Source organism: Pan paniscus, chromosome 1 (genome assembly GCF_029289425.2).
Source record: "Pan paniscus chromosome 1, NHGRI_mPanPan1-v2.0_pri, whole genome shotgun sequence".
NCBI classification, from domain to species: Eukaryota; Metazoa; Chordata; class Mammalia; order Primates; family Hominidae; genus Pan; species Pan paniscus.
Genome location: NC_073249.2, coordinates 184491590 through 184508239, shown reverse-complemented (window position 1 = coordinate 184508239; position 16650 = coordinate 184491590). Strand labels below are relative to the sequence as shown.

Below are 16650 nucleotides of genomic sequence, written 5' to 3'. Positions count from 1 at the left end.
TAAATATCACCAGAAACTACTACAAGTACTACTGTGTCCCAAGCTGTATACATGTGAGAACCATAAAATAAACCCTCTAATAAATGTTAGGTAATTCAGAAATGCAGAAAGCGTTCCATTTCAACAAGCCCTAAGAAACAGCAAACCTATTTTGCTTTGACCGAACCAAATTAACGGAAGTCCTAGCTCAAGTAATCGGACAAGAGAAAAAAATAAAGGGCACACAAATTAGAAAGGAAGAGGTCCAAATTATCCTCGTTTACAGATGATATGATCTTATATTTGGAAAAACCTAAAGACTCCACTAAAAAACTACTAGAACTGACAGCTGCAGGAGACAAAAATCAACATACAAAAACCAGAGTTTCTATATGCCAAGAGTGAACAATCCGAAAAAGAAATCAAGAAAGTAATCTCATTTACAATAGGTACAAATAAAATAAAATACCTAGGAATTAAACAAAGAAGTGAAAGACCTCCACAATGAAAACCATCAATTATTTATGAAAGAAGCTGAAGAAGACACCAAGAAAAGGAAAGATAGTCCACGTTCATGGATTAGAAGAACCAATATTGTTAAAATGTACATACTACACAAAGCAAACTAAAGATTCAATGCAATCCCTATCAAAATACCAATGACATTCTTCACAGACATAGAAAAAAAAATCCTAAAATTTATACAAAACCACCAAAGACTCAGAATACCCAAAGCTATCCTGAGCAAAAAGAACAAAACTGGGGGAATCACATTACCTGACTTCAAGTTATACTACAGAGCTATAGTAACCAAAACAGTACGGTACTGGCATAAAAACAGACATACCAATGGAACAGGATAGAGAACCCAGAAACAAATATATTTATCTACAGTGAACTCATTTTTGTCAAAGGTTCCAAGAGCATACAATGGAAAGGACAGTCTCTTCAACAAGGTGCTGGGAAAACTGGATAACCACGTGCAGAAGAACGACATTAGACCCCTATTCCTTGCCATATACAAAAATCAAACCAAAATGGATTAAAGCCTTAAATCTAAGACCTCAAACTAAACTACTAAAAGAAAACATTGGGGAAACTATCCAGGATGTTGGAGTGGGCAAAGATTACTTGAGTTACACCCCACAAGCACAGGCAACCAAAGCGAAAATAGACAAACGGGATCACATCAAGTTAAAAAGCTTCTGCACAGTAAAGGAAACAATCAACAAAGTTAAGAGACAAGCCACAAAATGGCTGAAAATATCTGCAAACTACCCATTCGACAAAGGATTAATAACCAGAATATATAAGGAGCTCAAGTAACTGTATAGGAGAAAGTTTAATAAGCTGATTTTTAAAATGGGCAAAAGATCTAAATAGGCATTTCTCAAAAGACATACAAATGGCAAACAGGTGTATGAAAAAGTGCTCAATGTCACTGATCATCAGGGAAATGCAAATCAAAACTATAGTAACATGTCATCTCACCCCAGATAAAATGGCTTTTATCTAAAAGACAGGCAATAACAAATGCTGGAGAGGATGTGGGGAAAAAGGAACACTGGATTTTGTACACTGTTGGTGGGAATGTATATTAGTACAACCACTACGGTGAACAGTTTGGAAGTTCCTCAAAAAAAACTAAAAGTAGAGCTACCATAAGATCCAACAATCCCACTGCTGGGTATATACCCGAAAGAAGGCAAATCAGTATATTAAAGAGATACCTGTACTCCCATATTGTTTGCAATACTGTTCACAATAGCCAAGATTTGGAAGCATCCTAAGTGTCCACCAACAGATGAACAGATAAAATGTGGTACATATATACACGAGATCCTGTCGTTTTCAACATGGATGGGACTGGGGGTCATTACGCTAAGTGAAATAAGCCAGGCACAAAAATACAAACTGCATGTCCTCACTTATTTGTGAGAGCTAAAAATGAAAACAACTCGGAGATAGAGAGTAGAAGGATCGTTGGTTACCAGAGGCTGGGAAGGGTAAGCGGGGTATCAGGGAGAGTGAGAATGGTTAATGGGTACAAAAAAATAAAAGGAGTGACTAAGACCTTGTGTTTGATTGCACAACAGGGTGACTACAGTCAGTAATAATTTAATTGTACATTTTTAAATAACTAAAAGAGTATAATTGGATTCTTTGTAACACAAAAGATAAACACTTGAGGTGATGAATATACCCCACTTACGGATGTGATTATGCACTGCATGCCTGTATCAAAATATCTCATGTACCCCATAAATATACATTTTACCCACAAAAATTAAAAACTGAAACAAAAGGAAGTTACAAAAAATAGTCTATTGTTACAATATGTAAAAGAAGTATGTCATATGAGATACATACATATTCACTTGTCTACATAAAGCAAACGATCAAGGAAAGCCTTTGCTTTTTCAGTAAGCTGTTGCTCTTACTGCATCTGTACTTGGAAATAAAATACAGGTACATGTGAGGATTCAAATCCATCTTATCCAAACTCAGGAAACAAAAAGATTCTGCTAAACTTTTAAGATTGTACTGTTTAACAGAAATTACATCCATCACTCTCTGAACTTTTTTCTTTTTTTTTTTTTTTTTTTTTTTGGAGACAGTCTCACTCTGTCACCCAGGCTGGAGTGCAGTGGCACAATCTCAGCTCACTGCAACCTCCACCTCCCAGGTTCAGGCGATTCTCCTGCCTCAGCCTCCCGAGTAGCTGGGACTACAGGCGAGTGCCACCACACCTGGCTAATTTTTTATATTTTTAGTCGAGACGGGGTTTCACCACATTGGCCAGGCTGGTCTCGAACTCCTGACCTCGTGATCCGCCCACCTTGGCCTCCCAAAGTGCTGGGATTACAGGCATGAGCCACGGTGCCCGGTCCCACTCTCTGAACTCTCACTCTTGCTATCCAAAACTCAGGAATTGAACAGATGTGAATGGCCTGCTATCCCTCACTATCCAGACTCTTATCACCCAAACTCAGGATATAAATACAATAGATTCAGACTGCAAATACTTGTGAATCTTAACATAAATTTTTAATATAATTTCACAGTGTTTAAAAAACTTCTGAGGATTTTTTAAGTAATATGCAGTACTCTACTAAATCTCATAAATACTAGCTGTAAAACATCTTAGAAAATATCTTCTTGTACCCTATTTCTCAGCAGTCTGTTGGAACAAGGATGGCAGCTATTTAAGCTGTTGCCCCTCAGCTCCAAACTGCAGCACCCCTACCCGTATTCTGCTTTGTGGTGCTTGCACTAAGACTCTCTGTGAACCACATTCCTGCTTTGCCAGCTGGCTTCCTATAAAGCTCTCCCAAGAAGAGGCACTAAAGATGGACTGAAAGGTTGGAGGAAGAAGAAAAGACTATCTTCCTTTCTAATCTTCAGGTTTCATAAGAGCCATTTCCCCAGCAAAGGCTTCTTCAGCCCTATAGCAGCAGGTCTTTCCAACAGCAACAAGTGAATCCAGCTTGCAGTGTTTCCAACACTTGCAGAACTAGCTTCATCATAAACCACTGAGAGACAGCAGCATCAGCCAGCAAGGTCTGGGTCCCAACCTTACAGAACCCCTCTGCCAAGCTCAGATACCAGCATCAATCATGCAGCGGCTTCTCAGAGGTCTAAGTGTCATTTCTTTGGAGACTTTCCTCTAAGTTCCTAATGTTTTCTCGTTCCCTTTGGTCCCTGAGCCCTATGGGCAGCAGCTGCTGCCTGTTATGTCTATCTTTGTGATACTTTAGTTTTGTTTTTATCCTTTATGTTACTTAGTTAACACATTTATATCTAGTTATCAATTCTATTAAAGTATTATCTCTGTTCAAATACTGGTATGGTTTCAGCCTCCCTAGAGAACCCTGAATGATAAAACAGTCTCATGTAGAATATGATGTTGTTACAGTGACTTTTGTTGAAATGCAATTCTACCTATACCAGCAAGTAAAGTAGACCAAAGTGTCAGAGCAATTTGGTTAAAATTACAGAGTATACTTAACTATCACTACAAACTACTTTGCAGCCATTTTTTTAAGGAAAATGTAGAGGGTCTTTTTCTAATTCACATATAATATCTACTGGTATAAAAAAGGCAAGTTCTGTCTTTCCAAATTTTCTACAATATGTACTACTTTTTAATCATAAAAATACAGTAAGTCTAATTTTAACAACAATTCTAACAGAGTCAGGTTAAACAAGGATCCACTATCATCCACAGAAAACAATACTTGTTTACCTTACCCAAAATATTTAGAGAGACTGGGGGAGAGAGTTTTAATTCACTTACTAACTACCCTCTTCTAACCAACAAATTTTTTATACTTTCCTTCTATTCACTACCTTCACTTATACACAAATTGTCCACTCCCACTCATACCTGTGCCTACAAACTCCCACCTGCCTATCCATTTTCTGATTCCCAGCCATATGTCCAGTTCTTCTCCACCAACTCATTTGCTTCCTGTCTTGAGGTTAGCCACTTTCTAGATATACAGATAGTATATACAAGGTAGTATATACGAGAGAGAAGGCAAACAAGCAGTGTTTGTCAGTAGTTTTGAGTTACCTTAAGAGTTCTGGCTCTACTCCTATTGGGTAGTGTAGTGTGCAGGGGCCATTTCTGGTTTGGGGAAGACTCTATGGGAAAGTAGACTAAAGTTTATTGTGGTTATTAAGTAATCCAGTTTTTCTTCGTCTCAAAACAATACTGGCTTCCACTAAGAAAAATCGGTGACAGACAATGGTCTTCTAAACATACATCTAAGAATGAGATTCCTCTGTTTCAGAGGTGGACCACACAGAATATTAGAGAAATGAAAGACATATATAAGGACACTAAATATCATGACTCCGAATGCCGTAGGGCTTCTCGGTTTATAAATTAAATGCTAGATACCATGATTAAATATCATGACTCAGATGTCATAGGGCTTCTCAGTTTATAAATTAAAGGCTAGATATATAGCTATATCCCAAAAAATTCTGATTCTAGAATATTGTGCAGAGGAATTACAACACAATGAGTAAATTATAACATAACTTACGTTACCTCTTCTCTTTCATCAAACAAAAGTTACACACATATTATTCCTAACCCAATGTCATATAAAGGCTTAACCCAAAGATAAACATAGTATTCACATATAGAGATTTAAAATTTCAGTCAATTACCTTAATATATGAGTGTTTCAGCATTTCCCACAACTAAAATATCTTAAGGAAGTCTAATCGGTAGAAAGTGGACACTAAAGAAATAACAGTCGTTTTACAAAAAAAAAAAAAAATGCTTTTCTACTGAGAAATAGGATAGTCAGCCTTGACTTGTGAAAAGTCAAATACGTAAAAACTACAAACGTAACTTCATTGTTCATTTTGTGTGTGTGTGGCATTCTGGAAAATCAGGATTTCTCTCAAGCCTAAGGATTCCCTGACTTCCCAATCATGGCTCTGGCAATTTTGTATCTGTCCTCTCTCTCCTTCTGCCCTACAAAGCTGGGCAATTGTAACACTTCATCATCTAGGCTGCTCCAACCACACTGACCTCCTCCATTCCTCCTCAAACATACAAGGCAGCCTCCTGCCTTGGACCTTCCTGCACTCCCTCTGTGCCTAAAGAATGCTCGACTACCACTTATCCAATATATGGCTCCCTCCATCATACTTTAAGATCTTCATTCAAATGTCCCCTTTTTCAGTGAAGCCTTCCCTTAGGACTGGCCTGTCTAAAATAACACATACTCCTATTATTTCCTATTCCCCTTCTCTATTTTTCTCCTTAGCCCTTTATCATATCACTAACAAATACTTATACTATTTTGTTTATTAATTGTCCCTCCACCAAAATATAAATTCCATGATTACAGGATTTTTACATGTTATGCTCATTGCTATGCCCCAACATTTAGAATAGTATCTGACAACTGTAGATGCTCAATATGCTAGATGAATAAATGATATGGTTGACTGCACAACCACATGTAACTAGTAGGTCCTGCCATCAACACTTCATATTCTAAGATTTCAATTAGCAGATTAGGTTTAGATTATTTTTCACTCTGGGAACCACGACAATCCCTCAGGGGCCAGTGTGAAGGTAGAACATGGAAGCTTACACCAGCAAAAAGAAGTCATATGTTTATCTGCTTTACTAATTTGACTTCACATATGAATTGATTGGCAAAACTCATCTGGTGACTTCAAAAATCTGAAACCACTGGGTTGTACACAACACAACAGTTCCTACTTTTTACATTTCTCATGTTTTATTGTAAATGAGAGAAATCTAGATATTATGTTTTTACCATCCCTTAGAAAGAAATTAAAATCAGTATCTTCAGTCTTATTTAATAATCTGCTACAAAGGCAACCAAATTTACTATGTTCTAATTAAATTGAGTAGAAAGCAGGTTTAGGTTTTTTTTTTTTTGAGATGGAGTTTTGCTCATCGCCCAGGATGGAGTGCAATGGCAGATCTCGGCTTACTGCAACCTCCACCTCCCAGGTTCAAGTGATTCTCCTATCGCAGCCTCCCAAGTAGCTGGGATTACAGGCACGTGCAAACATGCCCAGCTAATTTTTGTGTTTTTAGTAGAGATGGGGTTTCACCATGTTGGCCAGAATGGTCTCAATTTCTTGACCTCGTGATCTGCCCGCCTTGGCCTCCCAAAGTGCTAGGATTACAGGCATGAGCCACCGCACCTGGGCTTTTTTCTTTTTTTTTTTTTTTTAGGACAGAGTCTTGCTCTGTCCCCCAGGCTGGAGTGCAGTGGCACGATCTCAGCTGACTGCAACCTCCGCCTACCAGGTTCAAGCGATTCTCCTGCCTCAGCCTCCTGAGCAACTGGGATTACAGGTGTGAGCCACCACACCTGGCTAATTATTTTGTATTTTTAATACAGACAGGGTTTCGCCATGTTGGCCAGGCTGGTCTCAAACTCCTGACCTCAGGTGATCCACCCGCCTCGGCCTCCCAAAATGCTGGGAGTACAGATGTGAGCCACCGCGCCCGGCCCAGATTAGTCTTTTTAAAAGAAACACAAAAAAGTGTTAATTATGTTGTTTCATTTACAAATTACCACCACACTATACTCAGTTCACTAAATGAAGATTAAAAGCATATCCAAATCCCATTACCACAAAAATTTCAGTAAGCAGAAATATCATTCCATTCCGCCAAATTGCACTACTTGACAAAACAAGCTACAATATTTTATTCTGAATCTCACCTTGAAATTCATTGTAATATGAGGTGACCAGTCTTTTAAAATGTTATATGTTCTAATAAAGAAAAAAAAAAAGAGCACTCACCTTAATGAAGTTACAGATGGACAAGCCTGTCCATACAAACCCATCTGGCCACAAAGAGAATCTGAAAAGTAAAGAAGAGTTAGTTATCAGATACTGCAAAGTAAATTAAACCATAAGTCTCACTTTAGATTTAATTTAAAACACTCTGAAAACAGAAGTAGAATGTTCTACTAAAGAATTCTACTAAAAGAATCACCCCATCAGAACACAAACTTACATGAAAGAAAAATGCTACTGAGTCATAAGAGGGATTACACTAAGACAGACAGACATATCAGGAAGCCTACAGACATATCAGGAAGCATAACAGAAATAGATACACTATAACTGTAACATCTAAAGAAGCTGAGATTTCATAATATGTAACAAATGATTATGGCTATGTCATAAAGTGTCCAAACTGTTTTAGTAGAGTCCTAGGGATTCTAGAGAGGTGCCCAAAAGCTACCACAGAGTTAAGCATGCAAGGTTCCAACCCCCAAGTAAGTGCCCCACCAAATCTATTCTTCCATCAAAATAGTGCTACCTTTATTGGTTTTAAATATTGGACTTCACAAAGACTTCATTTAAGAAACAAACAGTTCCATTGCTTTAAAAAAAAAAGTAGTAGTAGTAGTAGTAGTAGTAGTAGTAGTAGTAGTAGTAGTAAAGAGAAGCACTGAAACAGAAAGAACTTTGAATTCAAATTCTAGATTTTAGGTTCAAATTCTAACTGTGGCACTATAGACACCTTAAAGGATTTATATAACTTCAATGAACCTCAGTTTCTTCATCTGTAACGTGGGGCTAATACCACCCACATAACTTTATTCAGAGGGGATTAAACTGCAAGCTTGTTGTTAGAATTAAATAAATCAACAAATGTAAAAGTGTCTATCAGCACTACTATGGAGCACATGGGAGGGTATCAATATTTTCATTGGGCAGAACGATGATTCACAAATGCCTAATGGTAACACATAAATGGGATAAGGTAAAATGGGTTTAAGTGTATACATATGCATACACTGCACAAGTGGCGGAAACTGTGAGCAACTGAAGAGAGCATGTTCAGTCTGAAGGGATCAGGGCTATTACCAGTTCTAGTCAATTGTTGCTAGGCAGGAGTATTATAGACCCAGCATTTTAAGAACTTCCAATTTTTCAAGAGAAACAAAAAAATCCAAAATTTTACCTGCAATCTCTTGATTTTTTAACGTTTTAAAAAAATACAGATGGGGTTTTGCTATGTTGCCCAGGCTGATCTTGAACTCCTGGGCTCAAGTGATCCTCCTTCCTCGGCCTCCCGAAGTGCTGAGCTTACAGGTATAAGCGACTGCACCTGGCCCTGATTTTCATTTCCTAAATACTATGTAGGCCAAACAGAAACTGGATTTTGCTGCAAGTTTGTAACCTTTGGTTTAGAAGGTGATTGAAGTCCCTGCATCTAATAATTATCCCTGCATACACTGAAGAGAGACGCAGATAGACACTTCTATTTCTGCCAGAATGACAGGGTGGATGGCTCAATCTCGTAACCACTGAAAATAACTAAAATGCTGAGTAAAGTATCTTAAAATCTTTACATATAAATCAAAAACTTGACAGAAAATGAGGTATGATCAGAATCCAAAAACTAGGTGAAACAGTGGAAACTAGAAAGGTATGCAGAGTACTGACAATAGCTTTCCTTCACCTTTAGGGCATTATGCCAAGCACTATGAATTCTGGCTTGCAATTCCAAGACCTTGTGGGACACAATGTACAAGATTCAACAACATTCAGATCTTAACCAAGAGAAGTGCCAGGAAAACTGCTTTTTTAACCTTAGCACTTAGGGCTGGTGAGGGGATCCAGGACTATGACAGCAGCAATGTTCAGTTCTTAACCAAGAAAACTGCCAGGAAAACTACTTTTTTAACCACAGCACTTAGTGCTGGGAGGGGATCAGGGACTGTGACAGCAGTGCAAGGGTGTCTTCCCTGATATTTCACAACCACAAGCTGATCTTCCCCTAGATTATGGTTTTAAAACCTTCATACCGGCTGGGCGCAGTGGCTCATGCCTGTAATCCCAGCACTTTGGGAGGCCGAGGCGGCCGGATCACCTGAGGTCAGAAGTTTGAGACCAGCCTGACCAATATGATGAAACCCCATCTCTACTGAAAATACAAGAAATTTAGCCGGGCATGGTGGCATGTGCCTGTAATCCCAGCTACTTGGGAGGCTGAGACAGGAGAATCGCTTGAACCTGGGAGGCAGAGGTTGCAGTGAGCCAAGATCACACCACTGCACTCCAGCCTAGGCAATAAGAGCAAAATTCCGTCTCAAAAAAAAAAAAAAAAGCTTCATACCTAGAATTGTGTTTAAGGTAGCCCTAGGATGGTTGTATCCCCCACCCAATCTTGATAGAAGCAAATGTACGTTCTCTCTGGAGGAAATCACCTTTGACCTAAGCCTGGAAAAATTCCCACAGGTAAGATCTCAAAATAAATGTATTCATAATTAAAAATCACAAAACCCAGAAGGAAATCAGCCACTCACAGCAAAATACAGCAGAAACATCAGTTAGCACAATAAACCACAAGGAATGCAGATATAAAAGTTACTAGACATCCTTGGGACCAGGGTCCAGTGTGGACTGCCCCTCGTCCTGGGAAATGGGGTGTGGCTGAAAAGGCAGCCGTCCCCTTGCCTGTCATGGAACACACTTTCGTGGGGAACCTGGCGCTAAACCACTCACAGACAACCTGCCTCTGGGTCATGGTTTCGTACACAGCAGAGCAGCTTTCTTTATTTAAAAGAAAAAAAATTACTAGACATACTTCTTTACTGTTTTATGTGTGATTTACCTAGTCTTGTATTTTAATTGCCTGTAGGTAGATAGATCTCAAATCTTCATCTCTAGCAGAAATCAATCTCCTAATCTCCAAACAAATATCTAACATTCCCTCCTGGAAATCCCAAATTTACCATGTTTAAAACTGAATTCATCATCTTCTCTTAATATACTTCCTTCCTGGATAAAATGGCACAGCCTTTTCATCTAAGAATGGCTTTCAGGTTTCTGGCTTAACTCTTACTCTTTGTTAGAGCAGACTAATTTTTTTTCCAACTCTTAGTCTCTATGAGGAATTACTTCAGTAAACACTCCTGGCCTCTTAGCCCATTCCTCTCCAAAGAGGTAAATTGGTTAGTACATAGAGCTAACTTAACAAAAGAACTGAGTACCAGGGACTCAGAATCTTTTTATTTTTTTGAGACTCTTGCTGCCCAGGCTGGAGGGCAATGGCGCCAACTCAGCTCACTGCAACCTCTGCCTCCTGGGTTCAACCAATTCTCCTGTCTCAGCCTCTCAAGTAGATGGGATTACAGGCATGCACCACCATGTCTGGCTACTTTTCTGTATTTAGTAGAGGGGGTTTCACCATGTTGGTCAGGCTGGTCTTGAACTGCTGACCTCAGGTGATCCACCTGCCTCGGTTAGGATCCCAAAGTGCTGGGATTACAGGCGTGAGGCACCACGCCCAGCCCTCAGTCTCTTTCTTTTCACTCTCCATCCAGGATTCTACAAGGCAATGATCTGAGTGTGTCTGCTCTGCTGACCCAAACATCCTCTAGGGTGCACTGTCCCACTGACAGATGGGGATGAGGGGCTGCAGAAAGTCAACCAACTCATTTGGCTCTTAAACCTAAGTCACGTTCTACAATATAGGTTTTATCAAAAACAAAGGCAACTCCTTTGAAAGTTAAACACAGAGTTACCATAAAACCCAGCAATTATAAGCATATACATCTCCAAGAGAATTTAAATGTTCCTACAAAAACATGCACACAAATGATCATTTGCACACAAATGTGCAGCACTACTCATAAAGCCAGTAAGTGAAAATAACCCAAATGTTTGTCAACTAATGAACAGATAAACAAAGTATGGTTTATCTAAGTAATAGCCATAAAATATACAATGCAACTTTATTCAGCCATAAAAAGGAATGAAGTACTTTTACATGCTACCACATAAATGAACCTTGAAAGCCTCATGCTAAGTGAAAACGACACAAAAGACCACATGCTATATGATTCCATTTATACGAAATGTCCAGAATTGGCAAATCTATAGAAATGAAAAGTAGATTGGTGGTTGCCAGGAGATGGGGGAAGAGAGGAAGATTGCAGATGGGAAGTGACTGCTAGGAGGTTTCTTTTTAGAGTGATGAAAATGGCCTAATTGATAGTGGCAATGGTTGCACAACTTTGTGAATACATTAAAAACTACTGAATTGTACACTTTAAAATGGTGAACTTCACAGTATGTGATTTTTACCTGAATAAAAAGCTAATTTTTTTAAAGGTACTGTCTTGCTTCTTCATCTGTAGGTTCTTATTTCTCAATCAGCTCAAAACTCAGGCAAGGGAAAATGATCTCATATACTAAACTGTCCAAACATCAACACCCTTAGTACCTCCAATAAGTTACCATTTACTATCAAATTCTAACTTCTAGTTATCTTTCCAATCTGCTCTAGCTTCAATGCTTTAGTTCCAGTGTTATTCATTTTTCCTCTAGATTACCGTCCTTAAATGACGTCCTGAACCCTAGCCTTGTTGACTGAAAGAACAAACATATATCAGTCTTCTCCCTACCCAGGCAACTGAACAGCAACAGGGAAATCTCACAAAAGAAGGCTAAGGTTCACATTGAAGTCAGGAAATTTTAAAGTCCTCCAAGTCACAAACGAATCTCTGTGGCATCAACTGTAGTTGAACAACTATATTAACTCATTCAGTTACATCCATAATTTATTTACATGGTTTTATTTGGTGCCAACAGCACAAATCTCCAAATGTTTTGAAAACTAATATGTATCAAGAAAGAGCAGAATGACACAACCAGAATATGAGTACTAAAAGCCAGGCATTAGCTAATGAGTATGCTGCAATACAAGCTATTTACTGTATTATATTCCATTACCAACAGAAAAGCATGGAATTTCTTTTAACATAAGCAGTATTCAAGTGTACATTAAACTGAGTTACAAACTATCTACATTTAGGAAGCAGCCATCGCAACACACTAACAGTTGTATAATAACATATTATCTGGGGGCATGGAGTGAAATAGAACTAAGTATTTTGAAAAAGCTCTGAATAAGTTCGCTTTGTTTTTAAGAGACAGAGTCTTGCTTTGTTGCCCAGGCTGGAGTACAGTGGCCAGATGATAGCTCACTGCAGCCTCGAACTTCTGAGCTCAAGCAAACCTCTTGCTTCAGCCTTCCTAGTACCTGGGACCACAGGTGCACACCACTGCATTGGGCTTTTTTTTTTTTTTTTTTTTCTGTAGAAACAAGGTCTTGCTGTGTTGTCCAAACTGATGTCAAACTCCTGGCCTCAAATGATCCTCTCACCTCAGCCTCCCAAAGCACTGGGATTACAGGCATGAGTCATCACACCCAGCTCGAAATACTTACGAGCTCTCTCCCCTCTCCCACCTACACAGAAATGCAATGCTTTATAATTTACAAAAAACTTACTACCATTCATGACCTTGTAAGCTGAAGACTCAAGACTGGAATCCCAACTATTGACAGTTACTGTGTGACCTTGGATATGTTAACTTCCCTAAGGCTTAATTTCCTCCTTCATAAGAATGGAAAAATGCAGTAAATGCCTCAGTTACTAGGACAGTAGCTTGAGTGAAAGCATTAGTGTAACACCAGACAAAGGTAAGAATTAAAAATTTGTTAAAACTATTACACTTAGGAATGGAAAACCAAACGACGTATGTTCTCATAAGTGGGAGCTAAGCTATGAGGATGCAAAGGCATAAGAATGATACAATCGACTCTGGGGACTCAGGGGAAAGGGTGGGAGTGGGGTGAAGGATAAAAGACTACACATTGGGTACAGTGTACACTGGTCGGGTGATGGATGCGCCAAAATCTCAGAAATCACCACTAAAGAACTTATTCATGTAACTAAGCACCACTTGTTCCCCAAAAACCTACTGAAATAAAAAAATTAAAAATTCATTTTTTATTTATTTTATTTATTTAAAAAACTGTCACAGCTCTAGAGGTCAAGAAGCTATTCCCTTTTTTTGCTTCTGAATTCAGCCATATCTTTCCAAAAGACTTGAAAGTATAACATTCACTAACATTCATGAAGAAACAACCCCTTTGATTCAAGAAACTTGACTGAACATTTCAGATTATTATACCATTAGTAACAGGTAATCATTAAAGCAGTCACAAAAATAACCTGTATCCTAATCAACCCAAATAGAAGAACTGTGCCAGAGGAAAGAGTAAAGGGAAAGAATCCTGATGAGTGAGAAGCAATCAGCTGTTCATCCCAGCCACTCTAGCTAAACCTGAAGGCAGAGGTGCAGCTTGAGCTAAGAAGTCATCTGCTTTCAGAGAGCAATTAAAATCATGAGGATCTGCAATTCACCACAGAGTATCTATCAGAAGAGAGGCCACACAGATAATTAAGAGAAACCATAAAAAAAAAAAAAAAAAAACTTGAGGAAGTTGGACTGCAGATAGCAGCAAGTGATTTAAGAGAGAGAAAGGCAATCATGTTCAGTGTAGATCAAGAAGGATAAAAACTGAAAAGAGAATACTGGCTTTTAATAGAAGATAATAATACGACAGTGGGTGAGTTTTGTGGAATAGTGAAGGCAAAAATTAGCATGGATAGGGGTTAAGAATCAGGAGTGAAAGAAAAATAAAAGTTTAGCTACAAGTTGTATTAAATAAAATTAAGTAGAAAGTGTAAGAACAGAAGGTATAGATTAAGAATTCAGGAAAGGTAGAGAATGTTAGAACTTTCATCACATTATCTCTATTACCTTATTTTATTCTTCATAAATAGAAATAGAAAACCGAAAAGCTCATCACCATCTGATATGATTTTTATTTCTCCCCCATCAGAATGTGAGCTCCATGTTTCATTCTCTGTTATATTCCCAAAACCTAGTATAAAGCCAGCACTCATATTTATTCAGTGAATGAATAAACCAGATTCTTCAAAAATTGGGGGGAAAAAAGAAACTTAAAATGAGATCTGACAACTCACCAGGTCTTTACTTAATACAGTCTTTTGTATCCATCACTTTATCTTTAAGCAATTTAGGACCAATCTGCAGTTAGAAGACCAAGTTAGGTATCCAGAACATACAAACAACTCTTACAACTCAATAACCAAAAGACTAATAATCCAATTTAATAATGGGCAAGAATCTGAACAGACATTTCTACAAAGAAGATATATGAATGTCCAATAAATACATGAAAAGATGTTCAGCATCATTAATCACCAGGGAAATACAATTTTTTATTTTGGAGATGGAGTTTCGCTCTTGTCACCCAGACTGGAGTGCAGTGGAGTGATCTTGGCTCACTGCAACCTCCACCTCCCAGGTTCAAGCAATTCTCCTGCCTCAGCCTCCCAAGTAGCTGGGATTACAGGCATGCACCACCATGTCTGGCTAATTTTTTTTGTATTTTTAGTAGAGACAGGGTTTCACCATGTTGGTCAAGCTGGTCTCGAATTCCCGACGTCAGGTGATCCGCCCACCTCGGCCTCCCAAAGTGCTAGGATTACAGGCGTGAGCCACTGCACTCAGCCGGGAAATACAAATTAAAACAAGACATCACTTCATACCCACTAACATGGCTATGATCAAAAAGACACAAAGTAACAAGTGTTGCAATGACGTGGAGAAATTCAAACTTTCATGCATTGCTAGTACAAGTGTAAAATAGTGTTGCTACTTTGGGAATGTTTGGCAGTTCATCAAAAAGTTAGACATAAGAGTTACCATATGACCCAGAAATTCTATACCCAAGAAATGAAAACATACATCCACAGACAAATCTGCACAAGAATGTTCATAGCAGTATTAAATCATAATAGCAAAAAAATGAAAATAGGCCACGTGCAGTAGCTCACACCTGTAATCCCAGCACTGTGGGAGGCTGAGGCAGGCAGATGGCTTGAGCCCAGGAATTCAAGACCAGTCTGGGCAACATGGCAAGATCCCATCTCTAAAAAAATACAAAAATTAGCTAGACACGGTGGCTGGTGCCTGTAGTTCCGGCTACTCAGGAGGCTGAGGTGGAAGGATCAATTGGGCCCAAGAGGTGGAGGCTGCAGTGAGCTGTGATCGTGTCACTGCTTTCCAGCTCAGTGACAGAGCAAGACCCTGTTTTGTTTTGTTTTGTTTAAAAAGTGGAAATAATCCAAATGCCCATCAACTGATGAATGGATGTGTTATATCCACATAATGGAATACTGTTTGACAATAAAAAGGAATAAATGTTACAACATGTATAACCCTTAATAACATTATGCTAAGTGAAAGAAACCAGTCATAAAAGATTACATATTGTATGATTCCATTTACATCAAACGTCCAAAATAGGCAAATTCATGTGAGTAATTAGATAGCAGTTTCTTAGGGTTAGCAGTAAGAGAAAAAGTAAATGGAGAATAGAGATTGACTGCTATTAGGTATGGAGTTTCTTTTCAAGGCAGGAGAAAAACGTTCTAAAATTAGACTGTAGCAATGGTTGCACAATCCTGTGAATATACTAAAAAACACTGAATTTTACACGGAACTAGATGAACTGTATGGTATGTGAATTATATCTCAACAAAGCAGTTAGGAAAAAAAATAAGTTCAGAACCACCACACACAAATGTTTTTATTCTGTCACATTCCTGCTGCTTCTCTCACTAGTGCCACAGGATCCACCCCCAAACCCCAAAGCTGGAACAGGAAAGGGTGAGTAAAAGTAACTACCTCACCAGAAAACAACTCTAGAAAAAACAATTACTTACAAATCTATAACTCCTTGAACCATTCAATAGTTTTCTGGTGGCCTCCACTATTTTTAAACCATATTGTTTATTCACTAAACACGTTTAATGAAGATACATGTACAGCCAATAAAAAAGTTTCATACACCTGAAAAAATTATCAAGGAAACTACCACTATCTACAAATCGACTACTTAGGCTATACTCCTCTCCTCCTAAAACAAGACCAGGGCCAGGAAGAGACTAACAGAAGATGAAAAAAAATCAGCTTCAGCTTTTAAAGACTGTTTTAACAGTAGGAAATATACGTAACTGCCTCTTTTCCTCCATATTTTAGGACTAGTGTCAATAAAAGAGGTGGTGAGCGTGGGGGAAGGGGGGCTTCCTGGCCAAACATCACAGAGCTATAACTTCTTCCAAACCCCAAACCTTACTTCCTGCAATTTATGTAAACAGATCACAGGCCACCCTCTTCAAACTAAATCATAACCCAAGCAAACAGCACAAGATTCTATTTCTGGGGCTGTCATTAACTCACTAGATAATCCTG

General features: G+C 38.6%; 1 protein-coding gene across 8 annotated transcripts in view; it reads right to left on the bottom strand.

Moving 5' to 3' along the window:
- Positions 1–16650, bottom strand: part of FOXJ3 (forkhead box J3) — a 159565-nt gene that overhangs the window by 128065 nt on the left and 14850 nt on the right. For all 8 annotated transcript variants that reach the window (XM_034962680.3, XM_034962674.3, XM_034962691.3 and 5 more), the window contains one exon: positions 7297–7357. In XM_034962680.3, the coding sequence (XP_034818571.1) occupies positions 7297–7340 (44 nt within the window). In that variant the 5' untranslated portion in view covers positions 7341–7357. Of the gene's footprint in view, positions 1–7296; positions 7358–16650 lie in introns of those variants that run through there.